The sequence below is a fragment of the Paroedura picta genome, chromosome 1 (genome assembly GCF_049243985.1).
Source record: "Paroedura picta isolate Pp20150507F chromosome 1, Ppicta_v3.0, whole genome shotgun sequence".
NCBI classification, from domain to species: domain Eukaryota; kingdom Metazoa; phylum Chordata; class Lepidosauria; order Squamata; family Gekkonidae; genus Paroedura; species Paroedura picta.
This window is the reverse complement of record NC_135369.1, coordinates 181,508,589-181,529,049: the sequence shown is the minus strand read 5'-3', so window position 1 is coordinate 181,529,049 and position 20,461 is coordinate 181,508,589. Positions and strand designations below refer to the sequence as shown.

Sequence of the window (20,461 nt, the reverse complement as noted above, 5' to 3'; positions counted from 1 at the left end):
ATTAATTCCCCAAATACTTTACGTCATTCCAGTCTAGATCTCTGACTTTTAACAATGAACTGGAGTCTCTCCATTCCATGTTTTTAAAATCTTTACTCAAGGAACCCAAAAGTGTTGCTAACTGAACTGAATTAGGTCAGCAACACTTGGCCTTCAAAGCTTGGCTATTGACCTTTAAATATTGGCTGAGAATCCTCTTCTCAGACAACTCTAGAAGCCTGCTATGTGACCTACTGAGCGACTCGTATATTTCCAGTTGGCATAATAGAATTTGACTTAAACTGAAAAATATTGGGCTAGACATTGTGTGGCCTCAGGGTCTCAATGAAAAAGATATATTCAAGGCTATTTCACATAGGCTTGAGCAGGGGTAGTCAAACTGCGGCCCTCCAGTTGTCCGTGGACTACAATTCCCAGGAGCCCCTGCCAGCAAATGCTGGCAGGGGCTCCTGGGAATTGTAGTCCACGGACATCTGGAGGGCCGCAGTTTGACTACCCCTGGGCTTGAGGATACTGAAATGCAAATACTGTCTCTCACCCCATGTAATACCTGCTCTGCTCAGCTCTGGGACATTCCATCAAAATATAAATCTTTACCAGCATATTAAATATGGATGGAGTCACTGAAGCAGTCAGTGCGAGCTTAATGGACTCCGGGGAATGGTAGAGGACAGGAAGGCCTGGAGGATCATTGTCCATGGGGTCATGATGGGTTGGACACAACTTTGCACCCAACAACAACAACCAGCATATTTATACCAGCTGGATTCCCACTGAGCTAGGAGGGCATTTCTTCTTGCAAGACTTAACTCCTTTCCCCCAAGTATGTCCTGGCCAAATTAACAACTTTAATAAACTTCCAAGAAGAAAAGAAATTTACAGAACAATGGAAATGGTTTCTAAATTATCAATCTAAATAGATAAGAAATACGTAAAATAAACATGATCGTGAAAACAACTACGTGCAGGTATTGATAATGTAAATACTAGTATTAAAGGTAAAGGTAAAGGTATCTCCTGTGCAAGCACCGAGTCATGTCTGACCCTTGGGGTGACGCCCTCTAGCGTTTTCTTGGCAGACTCAATATGGGGTGGTTTCCCAGTGCCTTCCCCAGTCATTACCGTTTACCCCCCAGCAAGCTGGGTACTCATTTTACCGACCTGGGAAGGATGGAAGGCTGAGTCAACCTTGAGCTGGCTGCTGGGATCGAACTCCCAGCCTCATGGGCAGACAGCTTCAGACAGCATGTCGGCTGCCTTACCACCCTGCGCCACAAGAGGCTCTAAATACTAGCATTATCAGATATTAATATCAACATCTGAGGCAGCTCATTTAGGAAGACTAAAGTGTTAGAATATTATAAGTATATATCCGGGCAGGAAAGTAACGACATGGAACAAGGAGTAAGAGTTTAAGAAGTTATATAACAGGTTAATGTATCAACATAAGTTAATAGAACTATAGTCACACTGGGGGGAAAGGTGGGGATATATTTAAGTAAAAGCGTCCTTGAATATGTTATATGAAATATGTTATATGATTACAGTAATCTGAATTATGAAATGTTATTATATGTATATATATGTATTAAATTTTAAAAAAAGAAAAAGAAAGAAAAAAAGTATGTCCTGGGAAAGATTTAACCAAATGCCTACTCCTGAAAGTCTTTGTCTACATGGTTGTCAAGTCCCAAACACACTCTTACATATTGTTTTGGAGTGTCCATCCTTCCCCCCCCAAACGAGCTCTAATCCAGTCCTATTTGATGGATTTAAACTCGAAATACAATTCTAAGGCCCTTACCATTAAATCAATGCTTTCAGAAAAGGATCCTATTAAGCTTGCCAGGGTAGCCGACACTCTTGGGAACATGCTGCAAATAAATAACCACTGTTCTTTAACGCAGAAACGTAGCCGTGTTTAATCTATTCTTCGTATTTGTTTTCTTTGGATTGCGATTTTGTATGCCAATAAAGGTTTCTGAGACTGTGTCTTGACAGGCTAGAAAACGGGGCTAGAATGAATAAAATGAATTTCAATAGTAATAAACGTAAAGTTCTTCATTTAGGTAGGAACAATCATATACATCACTGTAGGATGGGTGAGACTTGTCTTGGCAAGTAGTATGTGTGAAAAGGATCTGGGGGTCTTAGTGGACCATACATTGGCCATGAGTGACTTGGCAGCTAAAAAGGCAAACAGGATTTTGGGCTGTATTAAAAGAAATATAGCATTCAGATCATGCGAGGCAATGTTACCACTTTACTCCACTATAGTAAGACCTCACTTGGAGCACTGTGTTTAGTTTTGGGCACCACAACTGAAGAAAGATGTAGAGAAACTGGAGCATGTCCGGAGGAGGGCTATGAAGATGGTGAGGGGTTTGGGGACGAAGTCATATGAGGGAACTTAGGGCTGATCCTGCGTTGAGCAGGGGGCTGGACTAGATGGCCTGTATGGCCCCTTCCAACTCTATGATTCTATGATTCTAACTTGGCCTGTTTAGCCTGGAGAGAAGGCGACTAAGAGGTGATATGATAACCATCTTCAAGTACTTGAAGGGCTGTCCTAGAGAAGATGGAGCAGAGTTGTTTTCTGTTGCCCCAGAGGTAAGGTGATCAGACTGTCCCACTTTTGGAGGGACATCTTTGGGCACCTGGCAAATTGTACTTAGGTTGCAAGTAAAAAAAATATATTACAATACTATTTTTGCATTCTATGTGTTCTATGAAAGTTTTTGTTGCTCCATATAGACCAAATTTTTAATTAAGAACCCCCCCTGGTCAATGGTGTCCCGCTTTACCAATGTTAAAATCTGGTCACCTTACCCAGAGGATAGGACCAGAACCAGTGGGTTGAAATTAATTCAAATGAATTTTCAGCTAAACATCCGGAAAAAATTCCTGGCAGTTAAAGCAATCCCAAATTACTTATTAGACTGTCCACTTTGTGCAGAACTCAGTGAAAAATTTCTATACAAAATAACTCCAAGGGAACTATCTTCAGCAAATAAGAAAGTAATATATTTGCTCTCTGACACGGATCCTTATGTGTCACCAAGGGTTGCTATTTTCGCATCCTCTGCAAGATGTCATGGCTCCTTCAAACAGCTGAACTGCAGGGCCTATTATTAGCATTAACTTTTTTTTCTGTATTGTTGATAACTGGGACAGTCTTAAACCCTGATGTGGAACCTGTAAACAATAAAGTGCTTTTAAATTGTGATGGCCTAGTGCAATAAACTTTATTCCTACTCAGTGGAACAGGCTTCCTCGGGAGGCGGTGGGTTCTCCTTCTTTGGAAGTTTTTAAGCAGAGGCTAGATAGTCATCTGACAGAAATGCTGATTTTATGAGGCAGATTGTGTGTGGGTGGGCAGGAAGGGATGTGCCAGTGTTTGTCTCTTGTGGCTCTTCCTTGCATACCCAGGGAATTGCTGATCGCCATTGTGAGATGGTAAATGAATTTCCTCCAGGCCAGGCTGGATTCAGGAGATTTTTGGATAGGGGATCGCTGGGGCATGAAATTGGGGTCATTGTGGGTAGGCAAATACTTATGACTTCCTGCATTGTGCAGGGAGTCGGACTAGATGACCCTGGAGGATCCTTCCAACTCTATGATTCTATGAACATTTGTTGTGACTCCAGCCAGCATTGTGATCAGGACCTGAATTTAGACCAGGGCCCAACCTCTCCCCAAAGGCAAGCTGCAGTAAGAATTGAATAAGCGTCACCATACTTGCCAGAACCTTCTTTCTGCAAGGTGCAAGATGGGCACTGTTGTTCTCGGACGAACAGTCAGAACTCATGATCAAACGAGGGCTTTTAGATCATGAAGTCCAGCCTCTAAAATCATCTTGCTCTAGTGTTTACTACAGCATTATCAGCAGCCAAGAATGCTTTCCAACCTGGCCGGTGGCACTAGGAACTGTGTGCCACTTCCGAAACAGGCACCCAGACCAAAGTTTTTACCTCTCGAAAAAACAAATAACCCATTCATGCTATCAAGGTCTTTTTACTCAAAGCGCCTGGGGGGGTACGTGAATACTCGAAATAAAATTACCTTATTTTGGTCTGCCCAATGCAAGAAAAATCCTTGCAGGGTACGTGAATACTTGAAATAAAATTACCTTATTTTGGTCTGCCCAGTGCAAGAAAAATCCTTGCGGATCTGTTCGGAGGAAAACCGTTGTCACATTTGTGGAGTCCTGCAACCAAAATAACACAGAAGACATTAATGCACAACACAGCCAACTATACCTACTTGCAAACAGCTCATCCAGCCTCTGCAATTAAGTCCCTGAAAGCAATTTTAATTACCAGCCTTCTTTTGCCTAAAGGCATCCCCTGGTCAAGATAAAGGAATCCTATCTCCCCGCTCCCCCCAAAATAAACCAACCGTAGGAGAGCCCATCCTGGGCCAGGCTAACCCAGCCTTCCAGCTATTCACAGTTGAGGAGCAAGATCCCCGGCCAGCACACTGTAACCCAAGTCCATGGCAGCAGAGCACTTTTCCAAGCCAAGCATTGCAAGCCCGCTCCCCGCTGGGAGATGCTGTCTCATGTCTGTAACCTTGACGAGAGCCAGCCAGCTTTGCTTACTGCCGGGTGAGCTTTCATAGCCCATTTCCATGTCACAGCATTCCTGTCATCATTATCTCCCAAGTTCTGGCCCCCCTGGAAACTTACAGCCTGTGGCTTAAGTGCTTTTGGTTGTTTGCTCCGCGCGGATCATGTTAGGTTTCTATCCGGGGATGCCGACAGTTCGACGACTGCCAGTTATGCAAGGCTTTTAAGCCTCCGCCGGGTACATTTCAGGGGCATGCTTCTCACTCTGCACAGTGCCATCCTTGGGGGCCCAGGGAGGAACGAGGCAGGTGCTCGTGGTGGGGAGGGGAGGGGGAGAAAGTCCAACCTCCCCAGGCCTTCAGCTGCATCCCAGCTCAGGAAACATAGCCAGGAGGTTCGTGACAAGCCAGGGCTGGTGCTGCTTTGTGCCGCTGCTTCCTGTCATTCCTTTTGCTTCACAGTGCAGCAGACAAGGCTGCTGCCACCCACTTCCCATTCTTCCTGGTCAGAGTGATGGCCCATTCTAAGATGTTGCCCGCTCACGAGGTTATCAGTCAACAGACAGAAAGCCCCTTTCCGCAGCTGCCCTCTTCAGCTTCTCCTATCTGCTTCCTCCCGTCCAAGGAGGGCACTACTTCCTGACTTTGCAAGTATTACTCCGCAGCTTTTGGGTGGGAAGAGTTCAGAGGGCTTGTACAGCCCCTTGCAATGGCATTTCTTCTTCCCAAGAGCAAGAGTGGTGCGCCAAAGGGGGACAGTGTTAGGAGCTTTCTTGCTTTTCTCAGGGCCTTTAAAACGGAGCTCTTCCACCAGGTCTATGGTTGGGGCCAGAGAGGAGAGAAGATCTGTGCCCCCTTCCACAAAGGAGGAGCAAGGAGGGAAGGTATCCCACCATGCTCTAATGATAGTGGCCAGCTGTTTTCCCCGGGGCCCTAGCGGAGGTAGGTAGGGGGTTGGTCTGCCATCGTGTTCTTGCTGGGGCTCTATTTTATTAACTGTTGTTTTGGGGAGGTTTTAGGACAGCGGTCCCCAACCAGTTGAGGACTGCCTCCGGGGGTGGGGGGGTGCTGCCCGGTGACGCCAGCAGGTGGCACTAACGTGCATGCATAGAGTAGATGCGAATGCACGTTTTCGCCAGCGGGGGGTGCTAACGCGCATGCGCAGCAGCTCCGCGCTTGCTCGTTTGTGTCCGCTGGCGTGCTGGAGGCCACGCCTGCCTCTTCCCCCCCTCTCACAGAAGGAAGCTAGCTCGGGGCCTGGCAAGCTTCTCGCTGACCAAGCTTCCCCAACCTTTCTTCATACGTCTTGATCTCCAAACCCTTCACCATCTTTGTTGCCCTCATCTGGACACGCTCCAGTTTGTCTACATCCCTCTTCAACTGGGGTGCCCAAAACTGAACACAGTACTCCAAGTGAGGCCGAATCAGAGCAGAGTACAGCAGTACCATCACCTCCCGTGATCTGGACACTATACTCCATTTGATGCAGCCCCAAATCCCATTTGCCTTCTTAGCCACCAAGTCACAGAAAGGAGACTTTCCCAAGCCCCTTGGCCTTTTCTCAGAGGGCTTGGCCCCAGGCCCTGGATCATCCTCATTGTTCTCTTCTGCACCTTCAACATTTTGTCCACATCCTTTTTGAAGGGAGGCCTTCAGAACTGCACACAGGACTCCAGGTGTGGTCTGGCCAATGCAGCATGTAGCAGCATACTTCCAATTGACATCTACATTTTCTTCTAACCTTTTAATCGATTAACTCTTTGAGGCTCTCTGATGCCGTGGTACTGAGCCAACATTATTGTTAGCTTTTCGTTCTCAGAACGTTAATTGAATTGGATTCGTAAGGCAAAATGGAAGTTGTAGCTTGTCCTCTGGGTGTTTCACGTGCTAATCAAAGCATCAATAACGTAGTGCATTACATTTCCTAGAGGTCAATGTTAAAACAGGAAAAATATTTCATCAGCGCAACTTTACCCTGCTCTGGTTCTGCCTCACTTGGAGTAATGTGTTCAGTTTTGGGCACCACAGGTGAAGAGGTAGACAAACTGGGGAAGGTCCAGAGGAGGGCAACAAAGATGGTGAGGGACATGATAAGGAGGAGGAGGAGGACGAGGAGGAGGAGGAGGAGTTGGTTCTTATATGCCGCTTTTCCCTACCCGAAGGAGGTGGCTTACAACAAACACCCTGTGGGGTGGGTGAGGCTGAGAGAGCGCTGATATCACTACTTGGTCAAAACAGTTTTATCAGTGCCGTGGCGAGCCCAAGGTCACCCAGCTGGTTGCATGTGGGGGAGCGCATAATCGAACCTGGCATGCCAGATTAGAAATCCACACTCCTAACCACTACACCAAACTGGATCTGGATGGAGCAGAGTTGTTCTGTCTTGCCCCGGAGGGATGGACCAGAACCAATGGAGTGAATTTAATTCAAAAGAAATTCCATCTAAACATCCAGAAGAAGTTCCTGGCAGTGAGAGCAGTTTCTCATTGGAACAGGCTTCCTTGGGAGCTGGTGGGTTCTCCATTTTTGGAAATGGCTGGATAGCCATCTGACGGAGAGGCTGATTCTGTGAAGGTTCAAGGGGGTGGCAGGTTACAGTGGATGAGCAATAGAGTTGTGAGTGTCCTGCATTGTGCGGGGTGTTGGACTAGATGACAAAGGAGATCCCTTCCAACTCTGTTATTCTATGATTCTATATTCCACCTCAGAAGATGTGGTTTTCTGTGTTTGAGGAAAATGAAAATGAAATGGTGTGTCAACTTTACAGGAACCAGGCACCAATGACTAGAAGAACATTGGAGAAATTCAATCTTTGCATGAGAGGAATATCAGCTATATATGGAACGATTAGATCACCTTTTTTGGCTAATGCAATTAAACATCTTTTAAACTCTCCTTATCACCCAGCTTGCAATGGCTTAGCTGAAAGGGCTGTCAGAACTTTCAAGGAGAAAATGAACAAATGACAGATCAGACTTGGGAGGCACTACTGGCTCGATTTCTTTTGAAATACAGAATCATTCCACACTACACCACCAGAGTGATCCTGCTCAGCTGTTGATGGGAAGGAGGTTACGGACCCATCTGGATTTTATGCGTCCAAATATAGAAGAAGAAGTGCAAAGAAAACAGACTGTTCAAAAAGGCATCCATGATTACAATTCAAGGGAGAGAGACTTGAAAGTCCAGGATCATGTCTAGCCCAAACGTTTTAGTGCCTCCCAACTCTCTGGGTCCCAGGTAGAATTCAAGCACAGACAGGGCCTCTATCTTTTCAGACTGGGTTACCAGATGGCAGAGTCCTCAGGTGACATCAGGATCACACCCACAGGAGAACGGATGTGCAAGAGTCAGTGCAAGGAGAGGAACAGCAGTGCCTGGAAGACCAGACCCCCAGAAATATTTCAGAAGCAGATGGCCCATGTTCTTTGATGTCTCCCTAGATCACCAAGTCGGGAAGATATAGACCCTGAACTTTCCAGACCTAGGGAAAACGAGGCTGTGGAAGAACACCATTATCCAGGTGTGCAAAAAGGCTTCCATAGTATTTGAAAGACTAAATTCAGGTGATTACTTAAACAAATAAAGAACAAAAGAACTTAAAGGGGAAGGGGGTGTAGTAAACTGGATAGCAAAGACGAAGAGTGCTTGCACTTGAAAGCTCACACCCTGAATAAATCTTTGTTGGTCTTAAAGGTGCTACTGGACTCTGATTTTATTGGATAGCAAAGAGTTAACTGAAACCTGAATTTGTTCTTTTTCCTTAGCTTTCATTTTCCTGTTAGTTGGAGCTGGCCTGCAATAAAATTGTATTCTGCAGCTCCTGTGAGTACATAGATTTATTGATTACAAAAGTGCACATAGCCAAAAATGTGGGCGTAATAATGTGTGTCCGTGCGCGCATGCATATATGTGTGTGTAAGATTTTGAGTAAACATTTTAAAACTGTCCAGAAACGTATGGAAATCTAAATAAATAAACAAACAAACAAATAAGAAACTTCTTTTTAGAAGCTTGCTTCCCCCCTCCTAACCTCACACATGTTAAGGGTACATAATATTGAGAAGGTATCATGTGCAAGGTTACAAGAGACCCCACATACTGATCCCTATACTGGCCCACTAATAGGTATACTTGGCCAGCTCTGAACCATCCACCCCCAAAATCAACTAAGTCACTTAGGTGGGGCCCACTTTAAAATGCTCCCCATTATTATTCAACCCTCCAAACACAGAACAAATAGCCATATTTAAGTATTTGAAAGGTTGGAGGAGGGCAGGATGCTGTTTCTGTTGGCTGCAGAGGAGAGGACGCGCAGTAATGGGTTTAAACTTCAAGTACAACGATATAGGCTAGATATCAGGAAAAAATGTTTCACAGTCAGAGTAGTTCAGCAGTGGAATAGGCTGCCTAAGGAAGTGGTGAGCTCCCCCTCACTGGCAGTCTTCAAGCAAAGGTTGGATACACACTTTTCTTGGATGCTTTAGGATGCTTTGGGCTGATCCTGCGTAGAGCAGGGGGTTGGACTAGATGGCCTGTATGGCCCCTTCCAACTCTATGATTCTATGATTCTACATTTAACAGAAAAGGTCTAACCTAGTGTGCTTGTTTTCCATTTGCTGGAAATTTATCCTATGCACAGCAACCATTTTGTGATGGCATCCCCCCTGCTAGTACAATCTTAAGTACGACAATCTGTTCTGCTGCCATGGATCTGGACCAGTGGTTCTCAGCCTTCCTAATGCCGCGGCCCTTTAATCCAGTGCCTCATGTTGTGGTGACCCCCAGCCATAAAACCATGCAAGTGTTCCTTCACAGAAATTAAACTGAAATTGGCCAATGGCGTGAAGATCTAGTGTTCATGATTGTATATAAATTGGTTTTTTTTCCTGGGTTTCTCAGTTCAGTTCTGCCTCTTGTCCCACCATGCCGATCTCGCTCTTTTCCGCTGCTCCAGACAGACGAACGCTCTATCTCGGTCTACCCCACAAGGCTGTTGTGTGGATGGCGCCCTCCCTCCCCGGCTAAGCTGCTTGCCTTGCTGCTCCCCCTGTGAAAGCGTTGTTCAATCCCCAAAGGGGTCCCAAACGCCAGGTTGAAAACTACTGATCTAGACCAAGCCTGACCCTACCAGCCATATCGCTCAACCTACTTTTAATTAGTGCTTTTTAAAAGATTTTTTTCTTATTCAGAAATTTCACTGGGCAGTTTTTTCTTAAAATCAGAGTCCAGTAGCACCTTTAAGACCAACAAAGATTTATTCAGGGCGTGAGCTTTCGAGTGCAAGCACTCTTTGTCAGACTACTATCTTCTTACATGACAGGGAATATATAGCAAAAATCAATTCTGTTACATCAGTAGACTGTATTTGGTTGTGACACAGTCTACTGATGTAACAGAATTGATTTTTGCTATATATTCCCTGTCATGTAAGAAGATCATTGTCTGAGGAAGAGTGCTTGCACTCGAAAGCTCACGCCCTGAATAAATCTTTGTTGGTCTTAAAGGTGCTACAGGACTCTGATTTAACTGTGCTACTTCAGACCAACACGGCTAGCCACTTGAATCAGATTTTTCTAGTCAGCCTTGAATTTGCCTGCTGACCAATAGACACATCTTGCCCTCTTACACCACTGAGGGCAGTGCTTGGTCAATCAACAAGCCCGCCACAGGATTTCTCTTGCTAACCGCTCCATAGTATAATTGCCACCTGACTGGTTTTTCAGTTCAAGGGCAATTGAGATTATCCGTGACCACATTCTGTTTACATTGGCCTGGACTTTTTCCTACATTTGGCACCTCTGTTAAGTGTCAGGTGTGTTTATCCCTCGCATGGTTCCAGTTTGTTTTGGGAGCCCTGAGGCCGTGGCAGCAACCGAGAGAAGATACTTTCCGTGCTGTTCTGCTGAGCACGGCTCCTGCTGTTCATCAGCATTAAGGATAAAGGCTTGATCGACAGCCAGGTATGGACCAAAAAAAAAAGAAAGGAAAAAAAAGGGGGGTAAGCAAGGACAATGCAAAGCAAGTCAGCCAGAGGCGCCCAGCAAGAAGCCATCTTCATGGAAGTCTTAACACAGCTCTGACAATTCAGGATCCACCCTGATTTGGAAGGGATCCTGCATCCCACCCCCACCCCCCATAGGACCCAGCAAAGCATAATTCGTAAGCCAAACATCTTTTCCCCAGCATTCCCACATTCGGCCCTTTACCTCTTTGTCATCTGGGGATGATTCCAACCCCAACCAGGGCCATTCTCCCTGAGAATTAAGTTAAGAGTTGGCTTTTCGCTATACAAAAGAAGACAGCTCACCACATCCACTGCATTTACATCTTTGAAAAGAAGGCATCAACATCACTCAATCTCCAGTCAAGAGACCACATGAGGAAGGGGAGGGATTGCTTTTTGGCCCACTTTTCAAGCCACTGCCGGGGCTATGATATTGGCCCAAAATGAGGATCTCGTTGCTATCTATTTATCACCCCATCTAGGCATGGGAGGCGTGCTGCCTGATCCTGCCCTTTCCTATCCATCCACAGGACCTCCATCTTGGAAGGGTTGAGTTTCAGACAGCTCTGCCTGAGCCATCCAGTCACTGCTTCCAAACAACTGGCAAATGTATCCAGGGGGAGGGGAGTCCGTCCGTCCAACAGAAGGTAGAGCTGGATGTCATCCACATATTGGTGACAACCGTGCCCAAAACCCCAGACCAGCTAGGCTAGAGGGCAAATATAGATGTTCAAAAGTGTAGGGAAGAGTATTGCCCCATGGGGAACTCAACATGGAAGTGCCAAGGAGTCCGATAACTATTCTCTCGCAGCATCCCTCTGTGTCCGACCAGGCATTTCAGTGCAGTCCCCCAAATCCCGGTCATGGCAAGTTGGTGGGCCAACAGATCTAAAAGAACGAGGACGGCCGCCCTGGTCCTGCTGGCACTGGATATCATCTGTTAGGTCAACCAGAGCAGTCTCTACCCCATGGCCAAGATGGAATCCAGACTGGTATAGGTCTAGGGCCGAAGTATTCCCCAAAAACGACAGGAGCTGGTTTGCCATAGCCCACTCCACTACTTTTCCCAGAAACACAAGATGCAAGACTGGGCAGTAGCTGGCAGGATCTCATGGGGTTTTTCAGAAGAAGACATACTGCTGCCTCCTTAAGCCCTTCAGGGAACTCCACCGTTGTAAGGGAGAGGTTTACAATCTCCCGCAAAGGGCCTCCTATCCACCTATCACCAGACTTGAGCAGCCAGGGCGGACAGGGATCTAAGGGGTAAGGGGTCACCCTTACTGACTCCAGCTATTTGTCCACTTTGGTTAACGAGAGCCGTCGGAAGCCATTAAACATCACCCCCCACAATGGCTATGGAGCTTCCAGTTCGCAAACTGTATCAATCGTGGCAGGAAGGTCCTGGTGGAGCAAGAGGGCATTGTCCGGAAAATGGCTTGCTAAAGCCTCACAGCTCAAATTCAATTTCCTAAAATTTTGGCGCCCCTCCTCGGGCGCAGCAAGAGATCTAATCACCCTAAATAATTGCACCAGGCGAGATCCTGCGGACACGATTTGCGTTCCAACTCTATGATTCTATGATCATGCCCACTCAACATTGTCTATGCCATTAAGTGCCAACAATGCCCCTCTGTTCTCTACATAGGACAAACAGGTCAAACCCTCCGCCAAAGAATTAATGGACACAAGTCTGACATCAAAAATCACAGGACTGAAAAACCTGTAGGGGAACACTTCAACCTTCCAGGACATTCAATAAGACACCTCAGAGTAGCTGTTTTATTGCAAAGGAACTTCAAGAACAGACTAGAAAGGAAGATTGCAGACATGCAAGTTATTACAACACTCAAAACAATGACATGCCCTGGACTCAACAAGGACATGGGTTTTTTTATCTCACTATGCATGCAAACCTCATTCAGCTCTTACATCCACATTCCTTATAATCCTCTCTTCTTTTTAATTTATTTTATTTGGGACAATGTGACTGTAATATGATGTTAGTAATATGTAATTTTGAATTTAACCCCCTGGTCTCAGGACAAGCTAACTGACCAGTACAGCTTGTCACTTACGGGGATGTTTTCACACTTGGGTGGAGATGGATGGGGCAAGGAACTAGTCTCTTAATTATTTCTTTTCACAACTGGGAAAGTGTCTGCCATTAATTACTAACCTGGACAGTTTTATTTCTCCAATGTTTCTGAACTACAACTGAACTCAAAAGGACGGATTGGCTGTTTTAGCAAAGCATTATCATATGGCATCATATGGCTTAATCTGGATATTATGACACAGTTTACTAATTTGCCACAATTTGCTTTTGCCTTCTATATCTACAGTTATGATGGTTGTCCATTTAGTCTGAGGAGGAGTGCTTGCACTCGGAAGCTCACGCCTTGACTAAATCTTTGTTGGTCTTAAAGGTGCTACTGGACTCTATTTTTGTTGTGCTTCTCCAGACCAACACGGCAACCCAATTGAATTTATCCTTGCCTTTTTTGTAGTATCACACATCAGGGTTTTATCCTGCACTTCTTCCAAGACATTCTTCTCATGGCTATTAGACTTGTATCCTGTCCCTTCTGCTAAAAGGCACCGGTATACCAATATGGCAAATCAAATATACGGAGTAGGCTTTTATGGAGTCTTCAAACTTCCATTGTTCTTTATTCTTTTACTAGTACTAGAACTTAAGCCCGCTGTACCCAAAATACAGTGGGCTCCTTGCCCCCCCCCCCGCTGCCCCTTTCCCCCTCCCTGCCACGAAGCCCTCTCCCCTGCCCCCCTCCCACCCCAGGCTCCCCGCTTTGTGGCTCCCGATTGGCCCCCTTGAGTTTTATCCCAGACTCGCCCCACCCCTTTCTCCACCCACTTACCTCTTACTCTTTTATTTTTACCGCTCCTGTGGGGAGTGGTTTACAGATATTCAACAAATCCCAACACGTTTTGCTCTTAGGCTTTTTCAAGGGACTTCGATTTCAATGTTTCGAAAACCAACTTCGATATTGAGAAATAATCTAACAGTGAGAAAGATTGTTTTAATAATTGCTAGTTGTAGCTAAAGGCGTTTTCAAAACAATGATATTGAAGTCCCTTGGAAAAGCCTAAGAGCGAAGCGCGTTGGGATTTGTTGAATATGAAAGAATAAAGAACAATGGAAGTTTGAAGACTCCATAAAAGTATACTCTGTATATTTGATTTGCCATATTGGTATCCCAGTGCCTCTTTACTTAGCCTGTGTCTGGTCCTTCACTGGGTCCTACCCCTCATATTTTATTGTTCCTTCTGCTAAAAAGCAATCCAAGTGGCTTGCAAAACAGATGAAACACTCAGCAATTCAAACTAAGGTCTTTAAACTAATAAGCAGGCCATTGTAGTTTCCACACTTCCCACGGTTTGTTCAACTCTAGCCTCAAAATCTGAGAACCACTAAAAGCTGCTGTGCTAAAAACGAAAACAAAACGCACAGGGGAGTGCTGCTAGAAACCCGAACATGACTTGCCCCAAAACAGCTGACAGCAGCGTCCACAACATTCTTAGCTATCAGGGATTGGCTTGCTCCCAAATTATCTATTGCAGGTACATATTATCTGTTGCAACACAAGAGCCAACCTCCCGTGGGCACCGCCACAGTTGTCCCCCTGCATCCTTTTAATCTGGTATCGCATCTGTTGTGTGTGCAGAAGGTTCCATCCCCGCCCACTCTGGCATTGCCACATCCAATACTATCTTTATCCAATTGCCTATAATCCACCGCCCTTTGGTGCCAACACAGTAAGGAAAAGCATTCACAAAGCATGGGTAGTCATGGATCCTAAGGATAATTGCACTGGGTCACCCTGTACTTACTGCCCAATCACACAGCATGTTCAAGAACCACCGAGAACACCACAGAAATCATGGATCCATTGCTGTATCGTGGCGCCTTGTCCAAAAAATGTAGTTTTGAAGCACAGATCCTCATGGAAACTCTTAATGTCTTGCATTTGTCACTATCTAGGAGCAAGGATTTGAATAGTGCCATGAAGGCCATCTAGTCCAGCCCCCTGCTCAATGCAGGATCAGACTGAAGCGCCCAAGATAATTAGCTTTCCAGCTGCTGCTTAAAGACCACCAGACTGTTTCTGCACTGGAAGCTTTGCACCTAGCTGCAGGCTGGAGTTTGAACCAGGGAGTATTTGGCCCTCCCACACAGGAGCTACAGCAGCAAAGTTCCCAGTGCAGAAACAGTCCAAGTTACGGGGAGCTCACCATCTCCTTAGGCAGCCACTTCCACTGCTGAAGTACTAAGACATGGGGAGTCTGGGTCAGTTTATTCCCATGGTCTACAACAATGGTCCCCATCTCCCTGTCCGTGGATCAGTTGGTACCAGGCCAGGGCTCCTCCTCGTCCTCCTCCCCGGCTGCTGCCTCAGGGGCTGCCCTGCCACTCTGCCACTAGCTCACCTTTGGTGCTCACCGGCAGCCACCATGGCTGGGGCTCCCCCTTGGTGTGGCATTGCGCATTTGCTGCTGGCAGTGCCCCCCAGCGGGTGGCGGGAAGCCAGGGGTGCTGGCGGGAAAGCAAGTGGAGCAGGGGCTCAGGCGGTCCCTCAGCAAAAGACTACCCCCCCCCAGGCCTCAGTAAAATTGTCAAGCATTGACCGGTCCCCGGTGATAAAAAGGCTGGGGACCACTGGTCTACAAGACCTGTGATTATACAGCTCCCTTTCTGAACCCGGACCTAGGATGTGCAGACGTGCCTCCAACCAGGTGTGGGCTTGTGCAAAGGCTCTGAAGAGGTCTTGAAGACTGCTTCAGGGAAATCTGCAACCAGCATCCATACATGGTGGAGAGCACTTGCAACCTCTGCATAAAGGGCTTTATCGCTAAGAGGGAAAACCGTCACGAAATGGTCATCCATTCCTGTCATGCCCTTCAATGAGCCTCCAGGTGGGCATTTTCTTATGTGGATGACATTACGCACATCACCCATGCCTGGGCCCCTATAAAGCTGAGCAACTAACCTTCCTGAAGGTCAACATGCCAGTTTTTGGTTGCTCTCTACTGGGCTTCAATGAGGCATGAGGTGAGCACAGACGTGCTGTGACTGTATCCCCTCTTAGTCTGTGGATGGGCTGCTGGGGTGAAAATTATTCTTTGCATCCTGTAGCGAGAAGCGGCAGGGCCATTAACCGCTGTGATTGGCTGAGGCTTGTGCGACAAAGACTCCCCGTCCCCCTCCCCAAATCTCCGCAGCAAATCTGGATCTGAGTCAGCATGCACCCCCCCAGAAAACCTACGTGGAATCCAAAAGCACAGCCTGTAGAATAGATGGAGGGATGTAGATCAGGGGTAGTCAAACTGCGGCCCTCCAGATGTCCATGGACTACAATTCCCATGAGCCCCTGCCAGCGAATGCTGGCAGGGGCTCATGGGAATTGTAGTCCATGGACATCTGGAGGGCCGCAGTTTGACTACCCCTGATGTAGATGGTAGTGTGGGCATCATCATTCACCAGGCATGCAGAAATAACCAGGGTTACTTCTGAAACTGGGCAGATGATAACATGAACATTCTTTCCTGCGGGGTGGGAAGGAGGAAGGGGAGAGCCTGTGATGAGGAGCAACTGTAGCACTTAGGCCAGCCAGAGCTCCTCCCCTGGGGCAGTGAAGGTTGGTGTGCCTGCAGATCCTGGTGAGAGAAGAGGATCAAGTTAGACACCACCTCCTTCCCTGGGCAAAGGGTTTCTCTGTGGTGGGTGAACGTGTTTCTCTGTGGTGGGTGAACTTCTGCTGCTGCTGGCCAGCAGTGGGCAATGGGCACTGGTGGGAAGGGTGCACAGTTGGTGATTCTGGGTGGGCAGCAGTGGGCAATGGGCATTGGTGGGCAGGGTGCACAGTTGGTGATTCTTCCCTGTTCTTGCTAATGCACACACCCTTCCCTGATATCATGTTTCCGCACTGCTGCTGTGTGTGAACTGTTTGGCAAGGCTTGGTCCCACGGTTATCCTGATGGGCACTTTAATGAGTCCTGGGGATATGGTTTTCTGGTTTACTGCAGTGTTGCTTCTGTGAATGACACACACACACACACACCCTTTCCCTGGGATTGTGTTTATGCACTGCCGATGAGTGTGGCAGAGCTCTTTGGCTATTCAAATGGGTAGCTGTGTTGGTCTGAAGTAGCACAATAAAATCAGAGTCCAGTAGCACCTTTAAGACCAACAAAGATTTATTCAGGGTGTGAGCTTTCGAGTGCAAGCACCAAGTGCTTGCACTCGAAAGCTCACACCCTGAATAAATCTTTGTTGGTCTTAAAGGTGCTACTGGACTCTGATTTTATTGTGCTAGAATGATGTGTCTGCCTACCTCTGCTTCTGGCTGGGGGGAGGGGGGGCAGGCAATAATTGGCTTGTGTTGCAGAGCGCTGTTGGGGTGGAGCATGGCTTGGTGCTGGGCTTTAGTGCACATCAATTTTGTTATTCGTTTGGCAACCCTCACCCCTGAGACTCTCCACTGTGAAAACCTGGTCCAGTTGGCAACGGTCCCTGCATGGGCTGCAGGAGCCTCTCTTTATAATAATTCCCAATTTTCAAAAATATTGGACCAGTAGGTCCAACCCTAGGGTCACCCAAAAAAACATATCCCGTCTGACCTCCATTATATTCAGTGCTGAAAATTTACAAACAGACCAGAGAATCTACTCAGTTCCCCATAGGAAATAATGGAGGTTGGATGGGGGCACCCAGTTTGGATGCTGCTAGGATTGGACCCTCCAATTTTTTGACATTTGAGGTTCTTTTGCAGCTGTGTTGTCCATTTCGTGTCTCTACCTCCCCCCACCTCCAGAACCCAGAAAAGACGGAAAGGGGGAAATCCCCATTGACTTGAATGGTTCCATTGGTTTAAATTGCGCTGAATCGATTTGGATGCATCTGAATTGATTTAGACAACTCAGTGCTATACTGTGGGTGATACGGACTAATCAATTCAGTCTTGATCACCCTCTCCTTGCACAAACGTCTGAATGCCAGGGCTCCGATGCAGCCTCAGACCATCCAGGGTAGTTGATTGGTCACTGTGTGAAACAATATTCTGGACTACAAGGGCCACTCATCTAAAATTATCTTTGGAAAATTATTCCAACAAAAAGCCCACCCAGAGTCTTCCACTTCCTAAAAATACTTGACAGGTACCAGCAGAGGTATCAGCAGGTGCCCTGTCACCCATGGACACCAATTTGGAAAGCAACGACTTAGAAGTTTGCAGCAATAAAATTCGTTGGCCAAAAAAAATCCTAGTTCAACCTTCATTCACAATTACAGAAAAACACACCAAACCACCAACTTTTCCCCCAAAACCGTTTGTAGCTGAATCAACACAAGACAGATGATTGTTTTTAATTATTTCTTTGCTGGTCTCTGTGGGTTTGGTATTCTACATTCACAGATAAGACCATGACAATCTCTGCTTTGGATCTTTTTGCAGCCGGGTGGCATCAGATGTAATTCTTGACAGTGGACGCTGTGTACAGGAATGTAATTTCCCATTTTAATACAGTGTTCGTGGTAATGCAGGACCATTTTAGATGTCTTTTTGTGGGTCATTCGATGGACACTGGTGTGATCTCACAATGTATTTTGACGGAGCCCATTTAACAATCATGAGGATCAAAGTCTTTACTACAGTGTTTGAACCTTGACAGTGCTCGTAGGTTTGGGGGGTTAATTTGTGATCAATGGCATGAAGCCAGACTCAATGGTGCATTCAAGCGGACCAAACATTAAAAACCCTAACGATCCATGAGGATCCATGCTTTTGAAGAATATAAACAACGAGCTCAATGTCATTTTCATAATTATGGGTAACATATGTAAGTGGAAAATGAATACGGGATGACCAATGAAGTTGGGCGTGTGGATTTTTTGTGGTGCAAGCTGCGGACACAGGTATGTGCGATTTGATAGTTAACGTGGGGTGACCCTTTGCAAAACCACTTAGGATCCATGCTTCAGAACTCTGTTTTTGCTCCGTGGCATCGCCACAAAGATGTGGATCCATGGTTCTTGTGATGTAAGCTCTGGCTGTGGACACGCTATGCGATTTGATGGCAAGTTGGCCAGATGCAAAATCCCTAAGGATTCAACCTTTGGAAACATGTTTTTTCTCCGTGGCATGGCCAGGAAGGCATGGATCTGTGATTTTGATGGTGCAGGCTGCAGCTCTTGGTGGAAGAAGTGATCTTATGGCGAGTTTAGGGTGACCAGATGCAAAACCCCCGAGGATCCATCCTTTGGGACCACGTTTTTGCCCCGTGGCATGGCCAAGAAGGGGTGGATCCATGATTTGACCAGAGGGTCAGTTTAGGGGGGTGGGGAGGGCTCATGGCAAAGCCCACGAGGATCCATGAATTCCAACCAAGTTTTTGCCCACTGCTGCACCACCACAACACTGCATGATTTTTCATGGCATTGCCTACAGCCTAAGCTACAGAACGAAGGCGGTTTCATTTCATTCCAACACCAAAACCGTACGAATTCACGAGGCTCCCCTTGGAAATCATCTCGCTCCGCCTCATGCCCACAGCGCCGCGCTTCTCCTCAGGCTCCCCCAGGCCCGCCAGAAGCAAAGGCGCCCCTCCACAACCTCCCCAGAGGGGGAAGCCACGAGGCCAGCCCCGCAGAGGGGCGTCGCGCCCCGGGGCCACAGCAGCACCGGGCACCGCCGCCCGAGGGAGGCAGGGGCGGCCTCAACCAGGCAGCCCCAGAAGCTGCCCCGCTCCGCCCGCCTTGGCCGGGAGCCCCTCCTGAGGCGGCGTCGCGAGGCTGGCAGCGTCCCTCGCCCAACTTTCGGCGCGCGCTCCTGACCAGCCTCCCCTCCCCCGCGGGGCCAGCCTGGCGGACACCTGGCGCGGCCACAGCAGGAGCGCCGCCCAGTCCCCGCGAGCCACCCCGCGCGAGGAGCCCGGGCTGCCCCCGGCCGAGCAGCCAGGAGGGGCCCTCCCTCCTCCGCGCGCGCGCGCACGCACACACAATCACACACACACACGCGTCCCCCCCCCCTCCACCTGCTGCGCGCCCCCTGCCTCCGCCCGCCCGCCAACTTACGTCGTCCCACTTGAGGAAGGAGGTGCCCTTCTTGAGGCCGGCCGACACGCACACGGGCCGCAGCTGGAGCGCGTGGACGCCTGGCTGAGCCCCGGCCATGGGCAGCCCACATGGACGCTCCTGCCCTCCGCAGCGGACGCGGGCGGCAGCCTGGCTCGCAGCCGCGTGGAGGACGAGGACGAGACCCGGCAGCAGCAGCAAGCGAGGGAGGGAGGGAGCGAGGAAGGATCCGCTGCTGCTGCTGTTGCTGCTGTTGCACTGCTGTTGCTGCTGCTTCGAGCGCGGCCAGGCGAGCCGCCCCGCGTGCCTTACAGCAGCCCCGAGCAGGCGCAGCCGCCCAGCTCGCCACGGCACATCCTATATAGCGAGCGGCGCAGGCACACGCGGGCGGGCGGGCAGGCAAGCGGGCACGCGCTCTCTCTCCCCCTCGCTGGCTCCTGCTAGCGCCGCGGCGGCCGCCCTCCGCCTCGCCCGGCGCCCAACTTTGCGCCGCGCTCGGGGGAGCAGCGCCGCCTGCCGGATGCAGGACCCCTTCCGAGAGGGACGCCGAGGCTGGGGATGGGGATGGAAGGAAGGACCCCTCCACACACACACACATACACGCACGTGCACACGCACACACCTGCACCGCAGTGCAGGCGGCTGTGAGCACTGGCCCGGGGAGGGATCGCTGGTGAGAAGAGGAAGGCCAGGCAGGGCAGTGGGGGAAAGGGCTGGGCTGAGCGGGACAGCAGCTCAGGAGCTCTCCCACCGGGAACCCCCGAAATGTGGATGCTGTCCGATGTGAGGGGTGGCTG

The 20,461-nt window shown here is 48.3% G+C and overlaps 1 protein-coding gene across 3 annotated transcripts in view; it reads right to left on the bottom strand.

Annotated features, from left to right (window-relative positions):
- The window catches only part of PLCB1 (phospholipase C beta 1), a 508,515-nt gene extending 488,398 nt beyond the window's left edge, over nt 1-20,117 (bottom strand). The window contains exons 1-2 of one of the 3 annotated variants that reach the window (XM_077314606.1): nt 19,665-20,117; nt 4,130-4,207 (exon numbers count right to left, since the gene is read on the bottom strand). In XM_077314606.1, coding sequence (XP_077170721.1) covers nt 4,130-4,207; nt 19,665-19,763 — 177 coding nt within the window. In that variant the 5' untranslated portion in view covers nt 19,764-20,117. Of the gene's footprint in view, nt 1-4,062; nt 4,082-4,129; nt 4,208-19,664 lie in introns of those variants that run through there. The other 2 variants (XM_077314600.1, XM_077314616.1) reach the window with 2 other exon arrangements.
- Nucleotides 20,118-20,461: the final 344 nt, after the last annotated feature.